Source organism: Tachysurus vachellii, chromosome 3 (genome assembly GCF_030014155.1).
Source record: "Tachysurus vachellii isolate PV-2020 chromosome 3, HZAU_Pvac_v1, whole genome shotgun sequence".
In the NCBI taxonomy this organism is placed as follows: domain Eukaryota; kingdom Metazoa; phylum Chordata; class Actinopteri; order Siluriformes; family Bagridae; genus Tachysurus; species Tachysurus vachellii.
The window spans coordinates 15,672,810-15,695,532 of NC_083462.1; the positions used below are offsets into that span (position 1 = coordinate 15,672,810).

Sequence of the window (22,723 nt, forward strand, 5' to 3'; positions counted from 1 at the left end):
ACAGAGAGAGGGAGAGAGACAGAGAGAGGGAGAGACACACATACAGAGAGAGAGAGAGAGAGAGAAAGGAAAGCGCGCACAGAGAGTGAGTGGAAAAAGAAGAGGGGGTGTTTAAAAAAAGAAACAGCATTTACAGAAAAGCACCCAGACACTATAGATATAGACTTTTTCTAACCGGATATGGTATGTTTTGACCGTCAGAATGACGTGGTGCAGCTCTGTAATGGCACCAAATTAATTAGTAATTTAACAAGTAGTGTTCAGGGGCTGGAGCCCGGAGAGACACACGGCCAGAGAGACACACAGCTGGAGCCCGGAGAGACACACGGCCAGAGAGACACACGGCTGGGGCCCGGAGAGACACACAGCTGGGGCCTGGAGAGACACACAGCTGGGGCCCGGAGAGACACACAGCTGGAGCCCAGGGAGACACACGGCTGGGGCCCGGAGAGACACGGACAGAGAGACCCACGGCTGGGGCCTGGAGAGACACAAGGCCAGACAGACACAAGGCTGGGGCCCAGAGAGACACGGACAGAGTGACATACGGCTGGGGCCCAGAGAGACACGGACAGAGTGACACACGGCTGGGGCCCGGAGAGACACACGGACAGAGTACATAGAGACAAACGGCTGGAGCCCGGAGAGACACACGGACAGAGTACATAGAGACAAACGGCTGGAGCCCGGAGAGACACACGGACAGAGTACATAGAGACAAACGGACACACTTCTCTGACTCCTCGGCTGGTGGACCAGAAGAGTAGCTTCCAGTTGAAACCCCATGAGGAAGCGTGTAAGAGTGGAGTAGAGAAGAGAGAGAGAAGTGGACTGAAGTAGAGAAGTACAGAAGAAGCAGAGAAGTGGAGGAGTAGAGAAGAAGAGTAGAGAAGGGGAGTACAGAAGAGGAGGTGGACCGAACGGAGCTACACGGGAAAGTTAACGAGGAGTTTGTGTTCCTGGTGTTCGCGCATCCAGGTTAAAGAAAAGCATGAAGACCCCGCGGGATTCGGGTGAGTTCATCACTTACAGACTTTTATACTTTTATATGGAGCCCTAAAACATCTATTTATGTAAAACTGTAAAACTCACCACTTTAAGGTTAGAGTGAACACACACACACACACACACACACACACGCTGTCCCGCTAATGTAACGTAGCTAAAGAACCAACATACAAACACATTCTTTTCTTTATCTTGTTTTAAAGTTCTCTAAAGTTTTCTCAGATCTAATCCCAACTTCCCCTCATGTCAGGAACACAACAATCCTGCTAGCGTGCTAAGCGCTGTATGCTAACTCGGCTAACTAGCGCGAGTTTATTATTCTGATTATTATCCCAGTTATTATGTGCACTTTAAACCGTTCCGTGTAAAGTTAGTGTCGGGAAGGTTTAATAATGTTTACTGGCTGAATTAAGGTGCAGATTGTCAGGTTTGTGAGGCTTCGCTTCGAAGCGGAAGAAACTTTTTTCATCCCACTAAGTGCTTGATTTGTCCTCAGATCAGTAGCTCTGAGTTTGTGTTGTTATTGCTCAGTGTGGACGCTTAGTTTGGGGTTAATTACACACATTCTGAGGAGTTACGGTGTGTTTTATACAGGACAGGGTTTAGTTAGAGACATTATGGTAATCCACCATTTGCTGTTTTTTTTTTTCTTTCCAGCCAGTTGATCATGGAAAAGTGCTGCGAGTTTTCACACAACCCCCCTGTCTTTGTCTGCGTCTATAGACCACACGCTGTTTTAACTCATTTGTCCTTTTAGCAAGTAAATCAATGTGTTGTTTATATATTTCTACATTAGAACTCTAACGCTTTGTCCATGTTCTCCACACTGAGGTTTGTTAATAACATTAGCTGTAATATCACTGTCCTGTTTATCAGCAGTTATTCACATCATTGTTAAATAACACATAGGGATGGAGACATGAAGTCAAACGTATGCCGTGTTCGGCTGGGATTAGTTTATCATCTCCTCAGTGATATAACACACTGTAAAACTCCCACAGGAGCTGTGAGCTTGTGACTTGTACAGAACCCACAGGCATATACATGAGAACACATCCCTCTGTGTCAGGTATTCAACACTCACAACATGTTGGGCTCAGTTATGTTTAGTGATTGAGTGTTGGGTTTAGTGATGTTTAGTGATTGGTTGTTGGGCTCAGTGATGTTCAGTGACTGGCTGTTGTTGGGCTCAGTGATGTTCAGCGATTGGTTGTTGTTGGGCTCAGTGATGTTCAGCGATTGGTTGTTGTTGGGCTCAGTGATGTTCAGCGATTGGTTGTTGTTGGGCTCAGTGATGTTCAGCGATTGGTTGTTGTTGGGCTCAGTGATGTTCAGCGATTGGTTGTTGTTGGGCTCAGTGATGTTTAGTGATTGGTTGTTGGGCTCACTGATGTTCAGTGACTGGCTGTTGTTGGGCTCAGTGATATTCAGTGATTGGTTGTTGTTGGGCTCAGTGATGTTCAGTGATTGGTTGTTGTTGGGCTCAGTGATGTTCAGCGATTGGTTGTTGTTGGGCTCAGTGATGTTCAGCGATTGGTTGTTGTTGGTTGTTATATTGGCCTAAAAGTTTCTCAACACAGTCACTAAGTCAGCACATTGTAAATGTTTATAGGAATGATGTGTGAAGGTACAGTGTGTGTGGTGTGTGAAGGTACAGTGTGTGTGGTGTGTGAAGGTACAGTGTGTGTGGTGTGTGAAGGTACAGTGTGTGTGGTGTGTGAAGGTACAGTGTGTGTGGTGTGTGAAGGTACAGTGTGTGTGGTGTGTGGAGGTACAGTGTGTGTGTGTGTGTGATGTGTGGAGGTACAGTGTGTGTGTGTGTGATGTGCGGAGGTACAGTGTGTGTGTGTGATGTGTGGAGGTACAGTGTGTGTGTGTGATGTGTGGAGGTACAGTGTGTGTGATGTGTGGAGGTACAGTTTGTGTGTGTGTGGAGGTACAGTGTGTGTGGTGTGTGAAGGTACAGTGTGTGTGTGATGTGTGGAGGTACAGTGTGTGTGTGATGTGTGGAGGTACAGTTTGTGTGTGTGTGGAGGTACAGTGTGTGTGTGTGGAGGTACAGTGTATGCCCCAAAAGGCTGATTGTGAGTAAATTATAAAAACTATTTTAAAGTCTAATAATTGCAAATTTAATTTAGTGTAACTGACTTCTGTTAATATTTCACTATTGTGACCTATCCGTTAATTTCCCAAGTGTCTGTAGTGTGTAAACAAAGATTTTAAACTAGCTGTATTATTTTCAATGTGAATGTAATTGTTAGGGGAAGTTACAACTGTTAGATAATAAATTTGTGAGAATATCTGTATTATAAGTGCACTTCAGGCTAAAGGCTCTTTACTTCTTGGTTGTGAATCTTTTCTTTACTTCATTAACGTGACATTGCTATAATAAGTAACGTTAATGAAGTAAAGAAAAGATTCACAACCAAGAAGTAAAGAGCCTTTAGCCTGAAGTGCACTTATAATACAGATATTCTCACAAATTTATTATCTAACAGTTGTAACTTCCCCTAACAATTACATTCACATTGAAAATAATACAGCTAATAATACAGCTAGTTTAAAATCTTTGTACTTCTTGTACACCTTGTAAAATCTTATTGTCTGGTCTACCGTGTGAAGGTGAAAGGCCTGAGATGAGCAGTTAGCCAGTATATGGGGAAAAGACAACCATGAAGCCAGAGAGTAGTTTGGGTGACCTGAGCTGGAGGTGTTCAGGTTCCACAGGTGGGATTCACTGCTTCATGCCACTCAACATGCTTGCTTCAAGAGTCTTATGCCCCTTTTCCACCAAAAAGAACCGGGTGCTGGTTCAGAGCTAGCACTGGTGCTGGTTCAAAGTTGGTTCCACTGTCAAACCTTCTAAGAACCGGTTTGCCTTTCCACTGGCTAGAGAGCATCACCGAGCCGAGTCTGACGTCACTGTCCCACCAACTTTAGCGCAGCAGCGGCAAACACAACAACAATGGCAGATGTTGCTTTACTGTTAATGCTCATGGCTTTGTGAACCTAAATTAGCATCCAAACGCGGCGAATCCAACGTGTACGTGCAGCTCCATGTAATCTGTATAAACGGAGGTTGTTATCGAGAAAGTACATAACGTTATTTTATCGTTAAAACAGTAAAAAGGTAGCCTTAGCATGTAGCTACCTACTATCATGTGTGCTGATAATGTATCATATCGCGGTAAAGTAAAAGTGTATTAAACATTAGTATACTTAAGGTACATTATCAAATGCGCTAACAGTAGCTCCGCCCACAGCCCCGCCCACAGCCAGTGACACAAGCGGTTCTTAAGTCTAGACCAGCAACGTTTTGGTGCTACTTAAGAACCACTTCTCCTGGTTCAGAGCCGGTGCTTTTGCTGTCGAAAAAGAAAGAACTGGTTCGAAATTAGGCTCTGGCTCTGAACCAGCACTCGAACTGCCACGGTGGAAAAGGGGCATTAATGGTTCTGACACGTGCATTCAACTTTCCTTTGAAGCAGGAAGTCAAACCTTGGAATTGTGTAATTTTCTCAAGCTACAGAGTTGACATGGACCGATCCATGCTAATCTTTTGTTAGCCTCTTGGATAGCTAGCAAACTGTGAGCTGTGGAAGCGTTCCTGCCCTGTCTCATGTTCTGATTGCACAGAAACGTTCCTCACCGTAACAGTGGAAGCTAATCATGTCATTTAGGTTTGAAGTAATTTAATGTAACATGCAGTCAGATAAGTAGCTTCTCAAGTGTATAAATACAGACTGAGGGAAAGAAATCAGGAGCTCCTGGAGAGGGGAGCACAGTGTAGCCTCGGTCCTGGTTAACAGTCATTATGGAGCACAATTTGTTCATGATCTCAACAACAGTTGCCATGAGCCATGTTTCTCACACGAGTCCTATTTCTTTAATGTGTTGGTGATGTAGAGCTTTAACCTGAACATGAAAGCAGATACAAATATTGTGATCAGTAAATAAGTTTAGTTAGCCCTAAGGATCAGACGATTGATATGACGCTGATTCTCACATCAATCACTTTGCCACTCTGCCGTTTTATTCCACGGTTCATTTGGTTGTAATGAAAAGAGAAGCGGGTTTATACGACCCAGCACTTAACACAAGCTCACACACACTTTATTGGGGTGTTGACTCCTCCACATTCCACTTTAATGGCTTGTGTCTGCATTGCATTACACACACACACACACACACACACACACACACACACACACTTGGGCCTGTCTCCATCTTTTAGGTTGCCATCTTTGTGGTGACGCCACTTTGACGTGCTCTTTCTTATTTTTGCTGTACTAATTTATTTTCGAAGGCAGCTCCAGTGTTTGGCGCAGTGTGGCTTGGACTCACCAGGCCTGCACGTGTGGTGTTTGAAACATGAGAAGAGTGTGCGTTTTGACTATGGCGCGCATTTCAGCCCCACGTGTCACGACTACAGTTCCTCATGAGCCGAGGTGTGTATGTGAAGGAGAGCTTGACTCTCACAGCCTCTTGCTAGATTTCCGATTTTTCACGTAGCTCAGTGGAAATAAATCAGTGAAATGATGATGATCTTGCCACGTAAGAGCTGCCGCAGCTTTCTGGACTGCCAGGTGATTTCCAGATCTTCTCAGTCAAGTGCTTTGAAGTTGATCATCACTTAAGGTAGATTTATACTTTCACCTGTGGTTTTTATCAAGCCTCATGCTGATATGGGAAGAGCTGTGTGTGATCTTGAGACCTGGTGCCTCAGAAATGAAAGCTGTGTTTCATTGGTCGCATTTCTGTGCCTGTGGAGACAGTGTTCTAATCCCACATCTGGAGCCAGCACATGTGTCGTCAGCATGGTGTGTGTGTGTGTGTGTGTGTGCACACGTCTGGAGCAAAATGAAAGTAACGATGGAGACTTGAGACCTAACCACATCATAGAAGTTAAAAATAGTCAGTCTATTGCTTTCTCCTGTTCTTACACATTCACTCCACTCATTCCTCTTCTCTTTTTTCCACAGCTTCTGTCACTGCCTCATTTTTCTCCTGCTTGCCATTCATCCTATTGATCTACTCTGAAAATAACACCCATACACTGATCATTTTTTGCGTACTTTTCTAAAATATTAGGATATAAATTACGGAAAGAAAGCTCAGTCAGAGCGGATGTGGTTGCCTGGGGCCTAGATTACCATCCCTTGACCCCCACTCAGGGGTTATTGACAATGGTGCTGATAGCCAGCATGTAAAAGCACACTTAGGACAGAGAAGACCACTTAAGTCTGTGCTGTTTCTTTTCCGGTGCATGAGTCTACTGTGAAATCCCGTCCTTATCAGTGTGTTAACTTGGGATGTATTGATATGGATACTCACATCACTCCAATACCAGTCACACAACAAAACCCTGCAAACTAAGCATGCGGTTCATGCACTTCATTTAAAATCAAATTACTAAAAAAAGCAGTGGTGGCTCAAGTGGTTAAGGTTCTGGGTTGTTGATCGAAGGATCTGGGTTCATGCCCCAGCACTGCCAAGCTTCCACTGTTGGGCCCTTAAACAAGGCCCTTAACACTCTCTGTTCCAGTGGTACTGTATCATATCTGACCCTGTGCTCTGACCCCCATCCTCCAATGTTAGGGCATGTGAAGACAGATGAATTCACTGTACTGTAATGTAGATGTGACAAAATCAAGGCTTCTATTCTTTTCTATTAAGCTGTGATGAATCCATGCCGAGTGACATATCCCTGATTCATATTTAAGGTCACTTCACACTTTTGTTCGTTTCTTCACCTGCTCCTACCTCTGGGTTTATTCTATCAAAAAAAACAGGTCATACAAATGGGTACTAAAATAACAGTAAATAGTTAAAAAATAAGTAAATTACGTAAGTAAAAGATTAGTATCACTGAAAAGAAAAAATTAGTATCACTGCATCCATAGTTTTATTAGTCAACTATAAAAAGCTCCATTAGACTACTTTGTATGAAAAGTCCATTTATAACCAACAAAGGATTCAAATCGGAATAGCTGTAAGGAAACAAGAACTTAATTTACTTAAATATGTTTGTGGTGAAGTTATTTAAATATGTACTTTAATCTCTGACTTAAACATGAAGACCAGCCAAGACAAGAGCTTATATGTGGAACATGTTTATTGCTCACCAAAACCTTTTGGCTGTCGTCTGCACGGCTACAGTAAATGCTGTCGTTACGCTGTTTGTTCATCCAGTCTAGTATAATCTGATCTAGGCAGGGCAATGGTGTTTAAAATTAGATGCTCTGAATGAGCATTCAGCAGAAAGAAGTAGAAGTTAAGTCTGACCCGAGCTGGGTTCATACTGGCTGACCTCCACCTGCCCTCCAGCTCGGCCTGTGTCACAGCCAGTGCAGCTCTCCACCTCGACTACAGCTCTCCTATAAGATATTTATTCACCAACAGAATAAGGTCTTCTTTGTTCATTGAAATTCTTTTGTATACAAACCCTATAAGACAGACCCTATCTCTTCCTGACACTTGGTTAAACTCTTCTCTTTATGAATTGCATTTGGATCTGTACCCAAACCCAGACTATACCGTGCACTGGCCTTGTATGACCTGAGCCTCTGTGGAGTGTCAGTGAAATAAACCAGGCCCTAATTTTGTGTTGTGCATAGAAAGGACAAAGGATAACGTGGCTGTCGTTTTGGTGAGCATGCCGTAGACCTGCTCGGGCCTGTTGGTGGAGTAGCTTGGCTGCTCCTCATGCTTAGCAGTCTTCACATTGCAGGAAAATTGGCCCTGCCTGACCGTCTATGGCTGATTTAATCACAGCCCTAAAAGGAACTCCCCTGTGATGCGTCTGGTTTCTGTCTGGGCAGAGTTGGCTGTTGCACTGTGGCGTCCTGGACATCTGGAGCACGGTCTTCGCTGCCGTTTGCCGGGAAAAGGCATTTTTGGCCTTGTCTGTGTTGACAAAGACATGAAAATAAGAGCTCCTAGATGTTTAGCTTGCACTTCAACATCTGTTGAAGTCTTACACTTGTTTCATTTTAGATACAAGGCCATGGATTGGCAATAGCCTTACCCTGACCTACCAGGACGTGTTGTTAACGGGACTTCGGACTCGGGCATCTCATACAGGGTGAAATTTTCTAAACAGAATTTGCCGTGTTTGATCTTAAGCACATTAGATCAAGCAACACATGGTTGGTGTTATGACTAGGACACAGCCTAAGGAGCTGGCGAGCTCCGTCAACTATTTCTTGTTCCTGTCTACACTGTGTAGTCTATCATTGTAAAAACATGAAATAGTCTGCATGCCGCTCGTTTAAGTTCAGTAGCATTTAGTCCTTACAGCTCAGCAGATTGCAAATGTCATCTAACCACCATTAAACCCTACTTATGTAGCAGACCATCACTGACTTACTGACACTGAGCTGCAGCTTGTGATGGTGATGAAGATGGGACATGGCTGGAAACTCGTCAGTTATTGTGCCTAAAGCTATTGTGAGTGTTTTACACTTGGATGTTTTGTCTCTAGAGAGTGTTGAAGTTACAGGAGACACACAGGTGAGTGTGTGAATTGTGCTGCTTGTGTTTAAGCACCACACAGCAAATAGACACCAGGCTCTGTGTGTCAGGACATCACGCCACCGTGCCATGGATTTCTTTTGTAATCTATAACAATACAAATAACACTACATCCCAGGGGACAGTGGGTTAGTGTAAGGAATATCATGTTACACACAAACTTGCAGTGTTCAACTGTTACCTTAATACTACATTATACCTACAGGGCATTCAGAATGCTACCTTTAAGACCCACCCACACACACACACACACACACGCGCACACACACACACACACACACACACCTCAAGCTTGGCATCTGGCCCCTGCAGCTGACTTCCTCTCACTTTGATGTTCTCCTTCTAACCTCCACATATCTCTTCCTGCTTCACTTGTTCTCAGCCTTTCTCTCTGTCTCAGTCTGCACACACACACACACACACACGCACACGTTGTCTTTGTCTTTTTTCGTAAAATAGTCAAGACAAATAGTTGTCTGTCTTTTTTTAAATCAGTATCCATACACACGCACAGGCACACACACATACACACACACGCTCACACACATACACACAGGCAGTGTGTACCGTGTCACTGACAGGTTGGTACAGTGTCAGTGCTCATTGGTTACAGTGAATAAGGGAAAATGAAGACTAGTTAATTAAGGGCTCTGTGCTAGTGTTATTTAAACATCAGGTCATTAACCATCAGACTTTTTTTTTACATATCTGACTACTGATATCTGATTTATCGGTGCACTTAATTAAGTCAAGGTGACAGTATTTTGTATGATGTCATGGGTTCCTCACTTGTCTTTGCAACTGTATTTCATGCCCTGAGTTGTTCAGACCAATTGTAAATAAATATCTGCCGGCTGTCTGGCTGACTGAAACACTCCAAAATGAATCTTCACTCCATCTGAGTCATTTTCAGTGTTTTCAGTGATTCAGATTTGGACAATGTTCCCAGCCCTGTTCTTCTGAAGCCTGAGCTCTTAGGTTATCCTGATTGGCTCATGATGGTGTGATTGGCAGGGAAGCAAGCGTAAGCCCCTCCCTCCCTGTGGATGGCTATGAAATTGTCAGGATTTGAAGCGGGTATCTCCAGGTGATAGAGCGCTGTTTTGTTGCACCTTCAGGGAGTTTGAAGCTCACTCACATATGTATCATGTAAGGATTGTGTCAGGGTGTTTACATGAGGTGTGTGTGTGTGTCTGTCCCAGCAGAGTGTGTAGACTTCAGGGACCGTACCTGTTATTGCACATCACCTGTGTGTGTTTCTCAGCAGCAGTGTGTCGAGGTGTGCTGTATGGCTTCAGAATGTTGACTTGTAAAGCACAAGACAGACCTCAAATCCCTCACAAGAGATGTAAATGCTATTTGCAGTGCTTTCCAAAATTATTGGCACCCTCAATAAAAATAATTGCCTACATTAGTATTACACACAGATTATTAAGATGTTTCTACTTAAAAATGATGGGTTTGTGTGACAGACATTGTGTTGATTGTTGTTTTATTAGGACGTTATATGCCCCTTTTCCACCAAAAAGAACCGGGTGCTGGTTCAGAGCTAGCACTGGTGCTGGTTCAAATTTGGTTCCACTGGCGAACCTTCTAACAACCAGTTTGCCTTTCCACCGGCTAGAGAGCCGTCACAGAGCCGAGTCTGACGTCACTGTATACGTGTCACGTTACACAGCAACGTTAGCGCAGCAGCGGGAAACACAAACACATCAACAATGGTGGATGTTGCTTTACTGTTAATACTCATGGCTTTGTGAACCTACATTAGCATCCAAACGCGGCGAATCCAACGTGTACGTGCAGTTCCATGCAATCTGTATAAACAGAGGTTGTTATCGAGAAAGTACATAACGTTATTTTATCATTAACACAGAAAAAAGTTAGCCTTAGCATGTAGCTACCTACTATCATGTGTGCTGATAATGTATCATATTGCGGTAAAGTAAAAGTGTATTAAACATTAGTATACTTAAGGTACATTAACAAATGTGCTAACAGTAGCCCCGCCCACAGCGCCGCCCACAGCCCCTGACACAAGCGGTTCTTAAGTCTAGACCTGCAACATTTTGGTGCTACTTAAGAACCACTTTTCCTGGTGCTTTTGCTGTCGAAAAAGAAAGAACTGGTTCTAAATAAGGCTCTGGCTCAGAACCAGCACTCAAACTGCCTCAGTGGAAAGGGGCAAAAGACATCTCTTTTGTGCTAATTTATTTTAGTGCCCCCTGGTGTTACCCTGCTGTTAAATGGAGGAGCTTCAGTACATAAAGGCATAAAGGTTGTCAGGGTCCAGCGATATTGTGCAGGGACAATAAACTCCTTTTTATTTTGCACAGGCCTAATAAATGACAGTGTTTATCCGTAAACAAAAAATACACATTATTTTTAATAAATGCAGACAAATGATCATTATTGAAAAGGAACCAGCAGGAGCTCCATTGCTTTTTATACGTCATGTTTTGCTGAGTTAGAAATTCACACAGGGTTCACACAGGTCCTGGAAAGTGGTTAAAAGTGCTAGAAATGACAAGTGTGTGTGTGTGTGTGTGTGTGTGTGTATGTGTGTGTGTGTGAATTGTCCTTTTCACTTTAAATACTCAAATTCTACTTAACAAGTTCAGTGACAACTGTTTGTGTGTGTTGTAATAAGCAGTGACATTGGAAGCAGCTGCCCTACTTGGTCAGACCGACTCCAGTCTGGTGATTGCAGGCGGATTTTTCCTCTATACAATGTTTTGTGGCTTCTGTGCAGTAAAATGTCAGACCTTCTCAGATGAAAAGATGTTTTTATTGTGCATACAATTGACCAGTTTGTGTCAGTACTTCTTCACTGATCTTTTTCCTTTTTTCTCCTGTTCTGATGTCAGAGCTGGTTAATTGATTGAATAAAGTGATTACTGAATAAAATTAGCAGCCTTAGTTGATGGTCCTCCAGACAGCCACAAAACCACTAATTAAAGTTTTATAGAGTGTATTGTAATAACATTTTAATCTAAACATTTCTAATAACGTTCCCCTCTTTTTTATTTTTACAAGTTCTATGTGACACCTGTATGTCCTCGTCAGGTAAAACCACCACAGAGATGTGTTGTGAGACCTTCTATCACTTCAGACCAGACAGGACGGCCTTAATTGTGCTTCTGCTTTGATGAGCCTTAAGCACCCAACCACCTGCCCACAGTTTGTCCCTCTGCAGGTCACAATCTATAGGTTCTTACTACCGTTGACTTGTAGAACCCCACAAGTCTTTGTGTTTCTGAGTCTCTGCATCCCAGTTTGTGGCCATTAGCAATTGACTCTTGTCAAAGTTACTCAGTTCTTCATGCTGCTTTAATATACAACACGTCGACTACGAGAACTTGTGGTTCGTTGCGGTTCGTCTCTGAGTACGTATGTAGCTAGTTATTTCTCCCACTGTGGATCGTCCCAAAGAGATAAATGTGCAAAACCTCATTGTTGCTTCAGTAGATAATCTCCTTTGCTGCTCCGTCCTTATTCTGAGTCTGCTCCTGCTGAAACGTCCTGTACAGGGACGTTAACTCTAATCACACTAGCTGGTGTCACCCAGGTGAGGATGAGCTCTGGTTCCTCTGAAGGTTTTGGGTCACTGCTAAAGTAGGAGTGAATGATCTGGATAGCTCAGTTTATTTATTTTTGCCTTTTTCACATACATGTGCATTTATAGATCTGAAGTGTCTTGTTGCTAGGAGATGTCCCTCACGCCATGACGCCATGACTCAGCGCTGTTCCCACTCACATGTTCGAGCTCTTGTCCCTCACACACTCGGCTCATCATGTTTGAGCTCCATCTGCGTGCTGTGACCTTTCTCTTCATTACCGCATGCAAGTAAAATGTACTTTAGGTTGAAAAATTCTAACTACATTTCTATAACAAAAGCAAAAAGTGGCATCCTGATCATCCTTTAGGTGCTGGAACACTTGTATTAAACGAAATGAAGTATATGTAGAACAGAGATGCCTCCACCACAGAGTAGTACTTTTGGTACTAATTGTTAAATCTGAAATATCATTAATATTTACTTCAGACAGAGTGGAAACAATGGAATGACTATATCTTTATGTTTAGAGCATTTACATTTATACATAAATATCAGAGTTATTTCTGAATTCATCATAGTTTTACTGTGAAGGTAATTTTGTTGAACAGTACAATGATGGGATAAAAAAAGTTCATAAATTGCTGTCTAAGGCCATCTTCCTGGTTCCTAAGTGGTACCATATACTGTAAGTTCTTGTATCTTTTAGCGTTCCATGAGAAGCTCTGCTCAGCAGCAGAGAGTTGATTTTTAGGTGCTGAGGAATCCAAGCAGCAGTAGGACATCATAATGTCTCAGGTAGGTCTGGAGTACAGAAGAAGTCAGGATCACTGGTATCTCAGCATGTGGAACTTGTCCGAGACACTTTTCACTACTTCAGTTAACTGCTGCAAAACTTGCTTATTTGTCTAGCTGCTAAAATCATTGGTCTCTTTCTTTTTTAGAACGTTCCAGATTGTTGCATTGGGCGTAGATTGGTTTTCTCTCTTTACAGTGGCTTGCTTTTCCCTCATAGACAACTCTCTGGTCTTCATGTTGGTTTTATCAGTTTAACTACCTATGTGGCCTTCACATGTGAAATCGAAGAGCTGTTGCCTACAGTCGATGTAACAGGTCACACATTGGCAACAAGAAACATTCTCCAATATTTTGAATCATTTTTGTGCCATGATTAAAATTGTTGAAGAAATCAAGATGTAAATATGGTGAACATCTGATCCGTTGTCTCGTGTTCATCTTTTTCTCAAAACAAATGCCTTTGGTATATAAAAATCTGTAGAGTTAGTCTTGCTGTTACAGTACAGTACTGAATGCTGAAAATCTTTACAGGCAGGTTGGTTTTGTGTTGATGTGTTTGCCACAAACCCAACATGCAGCTGTTTTGTTTTGATTGTGTGTAGGATTTGGCAGTATTTGAGAACACATATCTGTTTCCAGTTAGCGAGCTCACACTGCATGGGTTTCCTAAACTAAAAGCTGCCTGCAGCCTGCTGCCACTCTGGAAGATCTGAAAATACTACCGTCCTTTTATCTGCAAGTGTGGGAACTTTGTTTTACACTCCAGATGCTCTTAAAGGTTGTCCACATGCAGAACTGTAAGCTGGATATCCTGGTCACTACATGAAGCACTGTGTTTTCTGACGTATTGGAACAGCAAAGATGTTTAGGCAGAATCTTTGATTGTTGCAGCTTTTGTGCCGTTACTGTTGATGCACTGTGTAAATGACAGTGAGAGAAATCTGTCCCTTCCCAGACTACATACAGTATGAATGGAGAATTCCCTAGGGTATGACCTTCCTCTCTGTAACTATTGAGTCTGTCAGGAACATGTGAGTGAATGGGTGTGGGATCTAGGCTCCTGGTCTGTTTTGACTGCTGCTTCAAGGACTCTGTGTTCAGTACTCATAAGATTCATTAAATTCTAACACAATTCTGCTAAATATGTTTTACTCAAATATGAACAGTAAAGGAGAGTGGGGTAGTTAAAATATTTCATGTAGTTTCTACAAATGTTTTGGGGTTATTTTGTTAATTACACCAAGCCTCCCATCTGTTCATCTTTTACTATGGAAAGGATTTGACGTGTTGGTGGTCTTCACACAAAGCCTCAGTTTAGTTTTTCCATGTTTGTGTTGTGCAGGGTTTGCCTTCCCAGACTGGGCGTACAAGCCGGAGTCGAGCCCAGGCTCCAGACAGATCCAGCTCTGGCATTTCATCCTGGAGCTGCTCAGGAAGGAGGAGTACCATGATGTCATTGCCTGGCAGGGCGACTACGGTGAGTTTGTCATCAAGGACCCGGATGAGGTGGCACGACTGTGGGGAGCCCGTAAGTGCAAACCTCAGATGAACTACGACAAACTCAGCCGAGCTCTAAGGTGAGAATCACGTGTCTCTGTTCTCACGTGTTCTGTTGATATTAAAATCACACATTGATTTAACAAACATATGAGCAAAGCTTTCTTCTTATTTTATTTCAAATCAATAAAATGCCATCTATTTTACTTTGTACATTTTGTATTGGCTCCATTTTCCCAAATGTATATGTATTTATATCAGAATAAGTCTCTGCCCTTCAGGGTTGAGCTTTACACCACTAACCACAACATGAAGCCAAAGGCACTCTGAAAAGGAAAATAAATGTGTTAGAATTCCCGAGTCAGTTCTGGTGCTTCCTGTTTACACATATTATATCTTGACATTTCTTGAGCATGACTAGACAGAAAAGCACACACCTGGATATAAGGTCCAATCATTCACAGTGCCATCAGACCAAAATCCAAAGCCAGGAAGTCCAAGGAATTTGTGTTGAGACTAGATCTTAATGCAGCATGTGGGGAGGTTCTGCTAGTTTTTCCCACTGGCTTGATTAAATTTGAACGGTTATTAACTTGGTGTTTCCTTACCATTATTTTATATTATTATGCCAAATTTCCACCTTAGACACACTTCTCACAGTCTTTTGTGGGAACAAGTTGCGAGTGTAATAATGGTGTGCATTCTGGATTTGGACACACAGTGTGACGAACCCTGAGGCGCTTGGGCTACAACAGCAGAAGGCCGTATCAGGTTCCTTTCCGATCACTCAGGACCGGAATCTGAGGTTACACTGGGTCAGTCTCCACCAACTTGGAGAGAAGATATAGGTTGTCTGTCAGTGGAACATACAGTGCATGTAGTTTCACATTTAATAGAAAGAACTTTAGTATATTTCCCTAAATTTTCTCATGTGCAAAAAAAAACAGCAGAAGATGAAGATTTTGGGTGTTAAGTAAAGTGTAAGACATCAACTCAGATTTGCAACAAGTAACTTGTGAACCTCTTGATATTTAAGTGACTCCCATGTTACAGCGGCAGTGACCCAGTCAATCTCACACAATGGCACTTTTACACATGAATCGCTACAAACCAAGAACAACATCATTATTTTTCCACTTTCAGGTTTTTCTCTCTGACACTCTCACATTTCTTCAGTCTCTCATGAATTAAATTATTGCTCTTCAGAAAATTCATCATTTTTTCTTTTGATGTCACTTTTGCTCTATTCTGCAGTCCTTTTGTCTGTCTACGTGTTAGTCATGTCTTTGCGTCCCTCTCCATGGCAACAGCAAATGCCCACTTAAACCCTTTGAACCTGTCCTTGCCATCCCATAATAATCTATATCACATCAGCCTGCACTAAAAGGACGAGTAAGGTGTCGACCCCCGTCCCTCCACAACCCCACCCACATACACCCACCTCTCTTATGAGTGATGGACGTTTTTGAGGTTTTGGACACACTGTCCTAGTTTAATATCTTTCATACTTTCATCTATACTTTCTCACATAAGCCTACTTTAATTAAGAATGTGTTGGCTTTATCAGTGTCACTTGTGCAGGAGCCACGTGTAACAACCATGTGATAAACACCTCTGTTTGTATGTCCTGGTGGTTCTCACACACCGTTAGAACTTGCTCTTCACATTATTACCCAAACGCTGGTGTAGTTTCTCTAGTCCAGATTGTATGAATGTAGTATAAACATTATTTTAAGATAAATGTCCTCTTTGTTATGCATGATATTCTCTACACCACCAAAATGTTTTGCAAGATATGTCTAATATTGATCATGTTAAAAATCCAATTACCCAACAATTTAAAATCCGTTTATGCTGAATTTCGTCCTTTCCATAAGCGTAACCATACCTTCCTTTTCCCCAGATACTACTACAATAAAAGGATCCTGCACAAGACAAAAGGGAAAAGGTTCACCTATAAGTTTAATTTCAACAAGCTTGTGCTAGTCAACTACCCCTTCATTGACATGGGGTCTGCAGGTAAAACTGACTGGGTTTCTATGATCTTCATTGGATATAGATATTTATAGATCTCAAAGTATGATCGCTTCCTTTGTCATTCTTATTTTCATTGTAGGTTCCAGTGTGCCTCAGAGTGCTCCTCCAGTCCCATCAGGTGTAGGAACCCACTTTCGTTTCCCTCCCTCAACTCCATCTGATGTTCTCTCCCCGAACGGCGAAGAGCTGCGCAGTCCTGGTGTGTTCACCAGTGTGGCACGGCGGGCAGCACGGGGGTCTGTATCCGATTGCAGCGATGGCACCTCTGTAGCCTCAGAGCTGGAAGAGGTGGGCATGACTGGCAGTGATGAGCGTCCAGCAGAGCGAGCCTTCAGATCTCTATTCTTGCCACATCATCCGCGACTCACTCACGACTCTCTGTTCCGCATGTATGGAGTTCCTCCCCCTGCCGCAGTACACTTTCCTGCCTCACCTCTGCCTGGTGCCCCCCTGCTGCCCCCACAGCTCTCACCTGCGCTGTCCATGACTTCAACCCCCAGCTCACACCTTCCCTATACACCCTCACCATCACTGGCATCACCCATGCCCGGGTCACACTTCTCATTCAGCCCCGAAGACATGAAGCGCTATCTGCAAGCACATGCACAGAGTGTCTACAACTACCATCTCAGTCCGCGTGCCTTCCCACACTACCCCAGCATTGTTGTGCCCCAGCCCCAGCGTCCTGATAAGGGCATGGCAGGGCCAACAGCAGGCACGCACTTTGTTGCTCACCCACTGCACCATCAGCAGCCTGAAGATCCACACCCCTCACCTTATAAATTCAAGCTTCAGCCCCCCCCGCTGGGCCGAAAGCACCGTGATGGCCCGCCCCCTACATCAGCAGGACTCTCAGGCCCTTCTGGTACTCCCTACACAGGCTTGGGTGAGTGCGGTTCTGCCACGGGGCAGGGTTTCAATTGTTCATCTTCTGGACTGACCAGCAGTGGTTCTGGTGGGCCACCAAAAATCAAGGTTGGTATTTCCTGTGTAATATAATGAAGTAAATATTGGCTGCACAATCGTACAAGTCATAAAGTCATGGGTCCTCTGTTCTGTAGCGCAAGACAACACGATGCTTTACATCACCAAGAATTGTTTTTGGTTGTTTCTTTGGTTGTTGAACGTTGACAACATGATTTGTCCACCGCTGGTGTGTAGACCACTGTTTGGAAACAATGAGATGCACATGACACATGACCTGGGTTCAGACAGATACATGTAGCCTAGCCACTTGTTTATAATTGGACTTTAAATCTATGAAGCAGATTTTTAAGCAGATTTAAATGTTTCTACTTAATATGGATTAGCAAACAGGCATAGCATTTACACTAGAGACATCTGAAGCATGTATGTCTCTCAGTGACACAATGATTTAACTCTACAGTAAGAAAGTGAGCTTGGTGTCGTGTCAGCCAGGGATTTTCTTGATCTTGGGGGAGTTTCTCAGCAAGGTAATCATCTTCGTCTTAGTTGTGTGAATTACACAGAAGCTTCTCCGGTCAATGAATCCCCCCCAATTGCCTGTAAAACCTACTGTGAGCTTGGGAAGTTGTCCAGTTCTCTGTGGTATGCAGTAAAATCAAATATGTTTATGATCATTTTCCTGATTCAGACAAGATCACAGCACAGTTCTCACATTATGCTATATGTCTGCAACCATTAGATGTGGCTGACATTAACTAGAACATCCTACACATTAGATTCAACACATTATACCTGTCATTGTTTACTGTTTATGTAAATGTCCAGTTTCATTATTCCCTTTTACTCTGCAGGTTGAGTCGGTCTCAGACATTGAATCAGAGGAAGAAGTAGAGGTCACCGATATAAGTGAAGATGACGACAACTGTGATGTCTTTGCTCCATCACACTGCAACGGCCGTCCTGCCCTTCTGCCCTGCCCTGATGGGATCATGGATAATGAAGAGGATGAGCTTGAGGAAGACCTGTTTAAGACCCCAGCAGCACCCTCTTCTGGCATTATTAGTGGCATTGCTGCTGTGGTTGGCATGACTTTGCCAGGCCTCAAAGCTGAACCCAGAGAGGGAAGTCCCAGCAGCCCCGGTGGTACCCAGTGCATCCCACTAAAACTGCGTTTCAAGCGCCGCTGGAGTGAGGACCAGCGAATGGAGGCAGAAATTGAGGAGGCTGAAGACAAAAAGAGTCGTGCTGAAAAGGAGGAGCCCTCAGCCCAAGAAGCTCAATCTCAGAAGGTGATGCCAGTTGAAGAGGAAATGAGCGGAGGGAGCTTGGCTGCTCCTCTGGGTGCAGGCCTGAGGAGGGTGAGCTCTGAGCTCCAGAAAGCAACAGCACAACTGTCTTTAGAAAACAACGGGTGCTAAGCTGATAATTGTACATTGTGCTGCATGTAAGATGTTCTGCACCGAGCTGTGCTTACCTGTGTGCTGTGTGTACACACCTTAAGACTCATTGGATGAAAGGATAAATCTATATGCAGTAACTCCTAGCTGTTTTCTACACATGCACACAATCACAGCTTTGCTCTCATCGAGGTGCTGAGACACTACAAATGACCAATACTGACTGTTAATCCTCTGCAGAATGATTTAATGAGGCCTGTTTCTGCATTTGACCTGCTCACCCATCCAGGCTGCTTATTTCTCACTTATCACTTCTGTATAAACTTCTGCTAGTTACATTAAAGGGAGGAACATCGATGCCTTTCAAGACCAGATTAACAAAAGTGCCTGAAACGTGCTCATTCATAGAGATCAATGAATAAAGGACAGGTGGCAACCTTCATATTGAGAAAGGACCTTTCCCACCTCAAGATGTAGTGCTTATGACACATTTGACATACAAAATTATCTGATGATGACTCTTCATCCCCCCCACCGGTTAAATGAGGAACCATCTTCTGTCAGCATGACGTTCTTAAATAAGACTCCGGTCCTAGGAGGGACATTTGCCGAACAAGTTTGCCTTTTGCTCCCCAAAACAGTACCTTTTCTGTCACTTCACATCTACACACTAACTGCTCAACACCATCTTTTGATGCTCTTGGGGTCCAGAAGTGTATTTCAGAAAAGCTATAGGGGAGCACATCTCTCCACAGAACTGTTCATTCAGCCTCGGTTGGAGAAAAGGGACCACTTGACCCTCCACTGATACACAGCCCTGGTGTGGACTAGATTTTAGTATCCGTCCTCTTTAAAGCTTGACATTAATGCCTGTGACCAAGTATGACTGTATATAACGACTCCTTTGCCCCCTTTTCTTCACTATAACACTGAAAAAGACAGTAGTGCACAACGAGCATTTGCTCTTACAGCTTGTAAGCTTGTTCTTTAGTTGGTCATGCCAGTCTAAAATCTCAGGCATACATTAGCAAGACCTCACCTCGACTCTGTGGGTCCACGAAGCCTTTAACAAAAAGAATTTAGAAAGTTAGACTGTGCCTTTTCTGTTCAAGCACATTTGCTTACCTTTTCTTAAAAAATGCTCCCACATTAAAACACAAAAGATGTAACCTCAGACTGCTGTAACATCTTGGACATATATAGTTTTTTATCTAAAAGGAAATCAAAACAAAGCCCATATATTGCATCTGTTTTTGCTATAAATATATAGGTATATATTTGATACAGATTATCTATCTTCAAAATTGGGAATAGATTTGATGATTCTATTTTTAAAGACACGTGATTTTTCTGAGAATGGTTAGGACTGATTAAAGTGTTATTAAAGTAAATACTGTAAGTGATTGTACCTTAATCCTTGAAGTTTTATGATAATTGCTCAGATACACATGATCAGATGCAGAATGCAGGGTAAAGGCAGGATTACTTCATGCAAGTTGAACCCAGTTGTTGCCCCTTTGCCACCTTGGGGAATAACATGAGCAGGGTCTTGTGATAGACCTGCTGTCAGTGGCATTGAGGTTCTGTCACTGATGCAGGAGCTGAGCTCAGGCAAACAAATCCAATATTACACCCTTATATCAGTGGATCAAATCTGAGGCAAGGTAAAACATTTATATAAATAAATACACCCCTCTATGCTGAGTACATGCTGTAAGAAATTCTATGGCAGTACAAAATTTAGCCACAATCTCCTTTATTGCTTTATCTCGCTTTTAGATTTGGTTTATCGGTACAATTGCATCACACCAGCTCTACCTTACAGCTGCCTTACTTCATACTTGTATAAAAAAGTGCATATATTTTTCATATCTTATTATAGACCTTGCTGTTTTTATTATATCTAGACATCATGTATTATTTTTTTAAACAGTGATATTACTGATATTTTGTACCCTTTCTCGAAAGCTTAAACTTCTTACGGTTACTTCAAAGTGTATTCCAAATTCATACTGGCGGTTTCTTGCTTTGTATCTTTGCTGGTTTTAATCATTTAAAAGCCAGGTAAAGGGGAGGGGGAACATTATGCTATCACATTATTTGTATCTAAATATATTCATTTTTATTTTTTTTTTGTGTACATATTTTTTGCATTTTGGTGGACTGTACAACAATGAAGCGATTTCTTTATTGTGAATAAGGCATCTTTCTTTTCTGTACATTTCTGTACGTGTATTCATTCATCTTTCCCTCACACCCACACTTGTACTCTCAGCAGTTATGTTTAACACTCTAAAGAAGATATGTAACTTGACCTTGTGAGGAAATGTATTCTAGTTTCTCCTGTAAACTGTAATCAGGGTTCATTAAAAACAGGTAAACATGAGTTAAACTGCATTTTTGGTTTATTTCCCACCCTCTCCAACCCGATAGCCCCCAGTACCGGGGTCAGAATGTAAAACAAATAAATCCTGAATGTATCTACATGTGCAGAATACCAGACAAATGGGAAGAAACACATTACACAACACAAACACAACCTTGGTTCAGTCTGAGATTCTACAGAATCCAATGGTATACGGATCATCGCTGTGTGACTAACACTCACAGAAATAGAAGGAACACTGAGCAGCCATGACACTGACTTTGCTCTTACCTTTGGTGGTTCAGCTTGATAAATCATTTTCCAAGAGAAACATTCAGTTGAATTACAACATTCCACATGTCTGCCACCAAAAGTAACTGCTGCCTGTTGTCTCTGTACTTCCTGTAGCTGTGAGTACAAAAAGAAAAAAGTACACTGGCTGCCATTCATGGATCATCCCTGATGCATGGATTTACTGCCTTACCGTTTGGTTAAGTTACCGTATGTTTCAAAATGCGCAAATCTCCATTCACTTCAGTAGGGTTAGAGCTTTCAACAGGTGGGTCAAACTCGGACATTTCACCGAGTCGATGGTGTGCAATCACTGTTGAAACAAAACAGTTTAAATCCCTGAACCTTTAAATTCACCAACTCAACTCTCCAAAGGATTTTCTTTAACTTTTTAAACACCAAAAACAAGTGGAAAGTGTGTATTCGGCAAGAAAAGAGGTGGATTTACCGAAAAAAAACGTTGTGCTAAAAGTTTTTGCACCCCCAGATCATCTGAACCACATACAGGAATACCTTGGATCAGCTGTATGGTATGTAACCATGGGGTTTATTGGGGAGTATTTGTGTTTATTTTGTCCATATTATAGCTGTTTTCAAACCCGGAGGTGCCGTGTGCTGAATGCTGAATTGGCATGGGCCAAGTTAGTGTTTTTACTGTAGGTATAGGTGGTAACTTAAAAAAAAAGTTATATTTGGATGGAATGAACACCTATAGTGACATATACATTAATTAAATTACATTTTATAGTTCGCTAGCTGAGAAAACTCAGATACAGCGATGTGTCAACTCTTTTTGTTATAGTCTAACACTGACACACAATTTCACATTTCCCCACAGGTCTTGACCTTTGACCTTGCCCTGAGCAAAATGTTCTCCGTATGCAGTGTCACCGTCCACCCTGAGCCCCACCCCCCACCGCGCCCCCACTGATTGTGATTGGTTCTGAAGTGTCTGATGACAGATAGGTCCTAAAGAATGCTAACAGCTTGAGAGTGACAAAACACAGAGAAAGCACACAAGTGGAGGTTTTTACTGTTAAATGTACAGATAACTAATATTACTAGTTTTAAACCTATAGTTTTAATGACTAAAAAGAATGCTCAAGGTGGGCAGGGCGTCTGAACCTGTGGGGAAACGTGAAATGATGCGTCAGTGTTCGACTATAACAAAAAGAGCTAATTAGTGTGTATGCATGTTAGTGTGGAGTGTCAGGTGATGGACATGTGTAATAGAGCACATACAATATGGACTGCTGTGGTCACAGTGAAACTTCTGCCTGGAAATAAATGACAAACCAAAAGGTATAAATGAC

General features: G+C 42.6%; 1 protein-coding gene across 1 annotated transcript; it reads left to right on the plus strand.

The window, feature by feature from the left end:
• The first annotated feature begins 17 nt into the window (after window positions 1–17).
• erf (Ets2 repressor factor) lies at window positions 18–21,140 on the plus strand. Its single transcript, XM_060865990.1, has 5 exons — window positions 18–1,013; window positions 14,239–14,473; window positions 16,297–16,412; window positions 16,510–17,405; window positions 18,209–21,140. The coding sequence occupies exons 1-5, from the start codon at window positions 992–994 to the stop codon at window positions 18,773–18,775; spliced, it is 1,836 nt and encodes a 611-aa protein (XP_060721973.1). The 5' UTR covers window positions 18–991; the 3' UTR covers window positions 18,776–21,140.
• The last annotated feature ends 1,583 nt before the right edge of the window (window positions 21,141–22,723 follow it).

What these genes read in the sequence shown, in the direction of transcription:
- erf (XM_060865990.1), top strand. Translation starts at nt 992, where the DNA reads ATGAAGACCCCGCGGGATTCGG. An exon ending in AAACTCAGCCGAGCTCTAAG is followed by an intron (nt 14,474 to 16,296) that starts GTGAGAATCACG and finishes CCTTTTCCCCAG; the next exon opens with ATACTACTACAATAAAAGGA. An exon ending in GTGGGCCACCAAAAATCAAG is followed by an intron (nt 17,406 to 18,208) that starts GTTGGTATTTCC and finishes TTTACTCTGCAG; the next exon opens with GTTGAGTCGGTCTCAGACAT.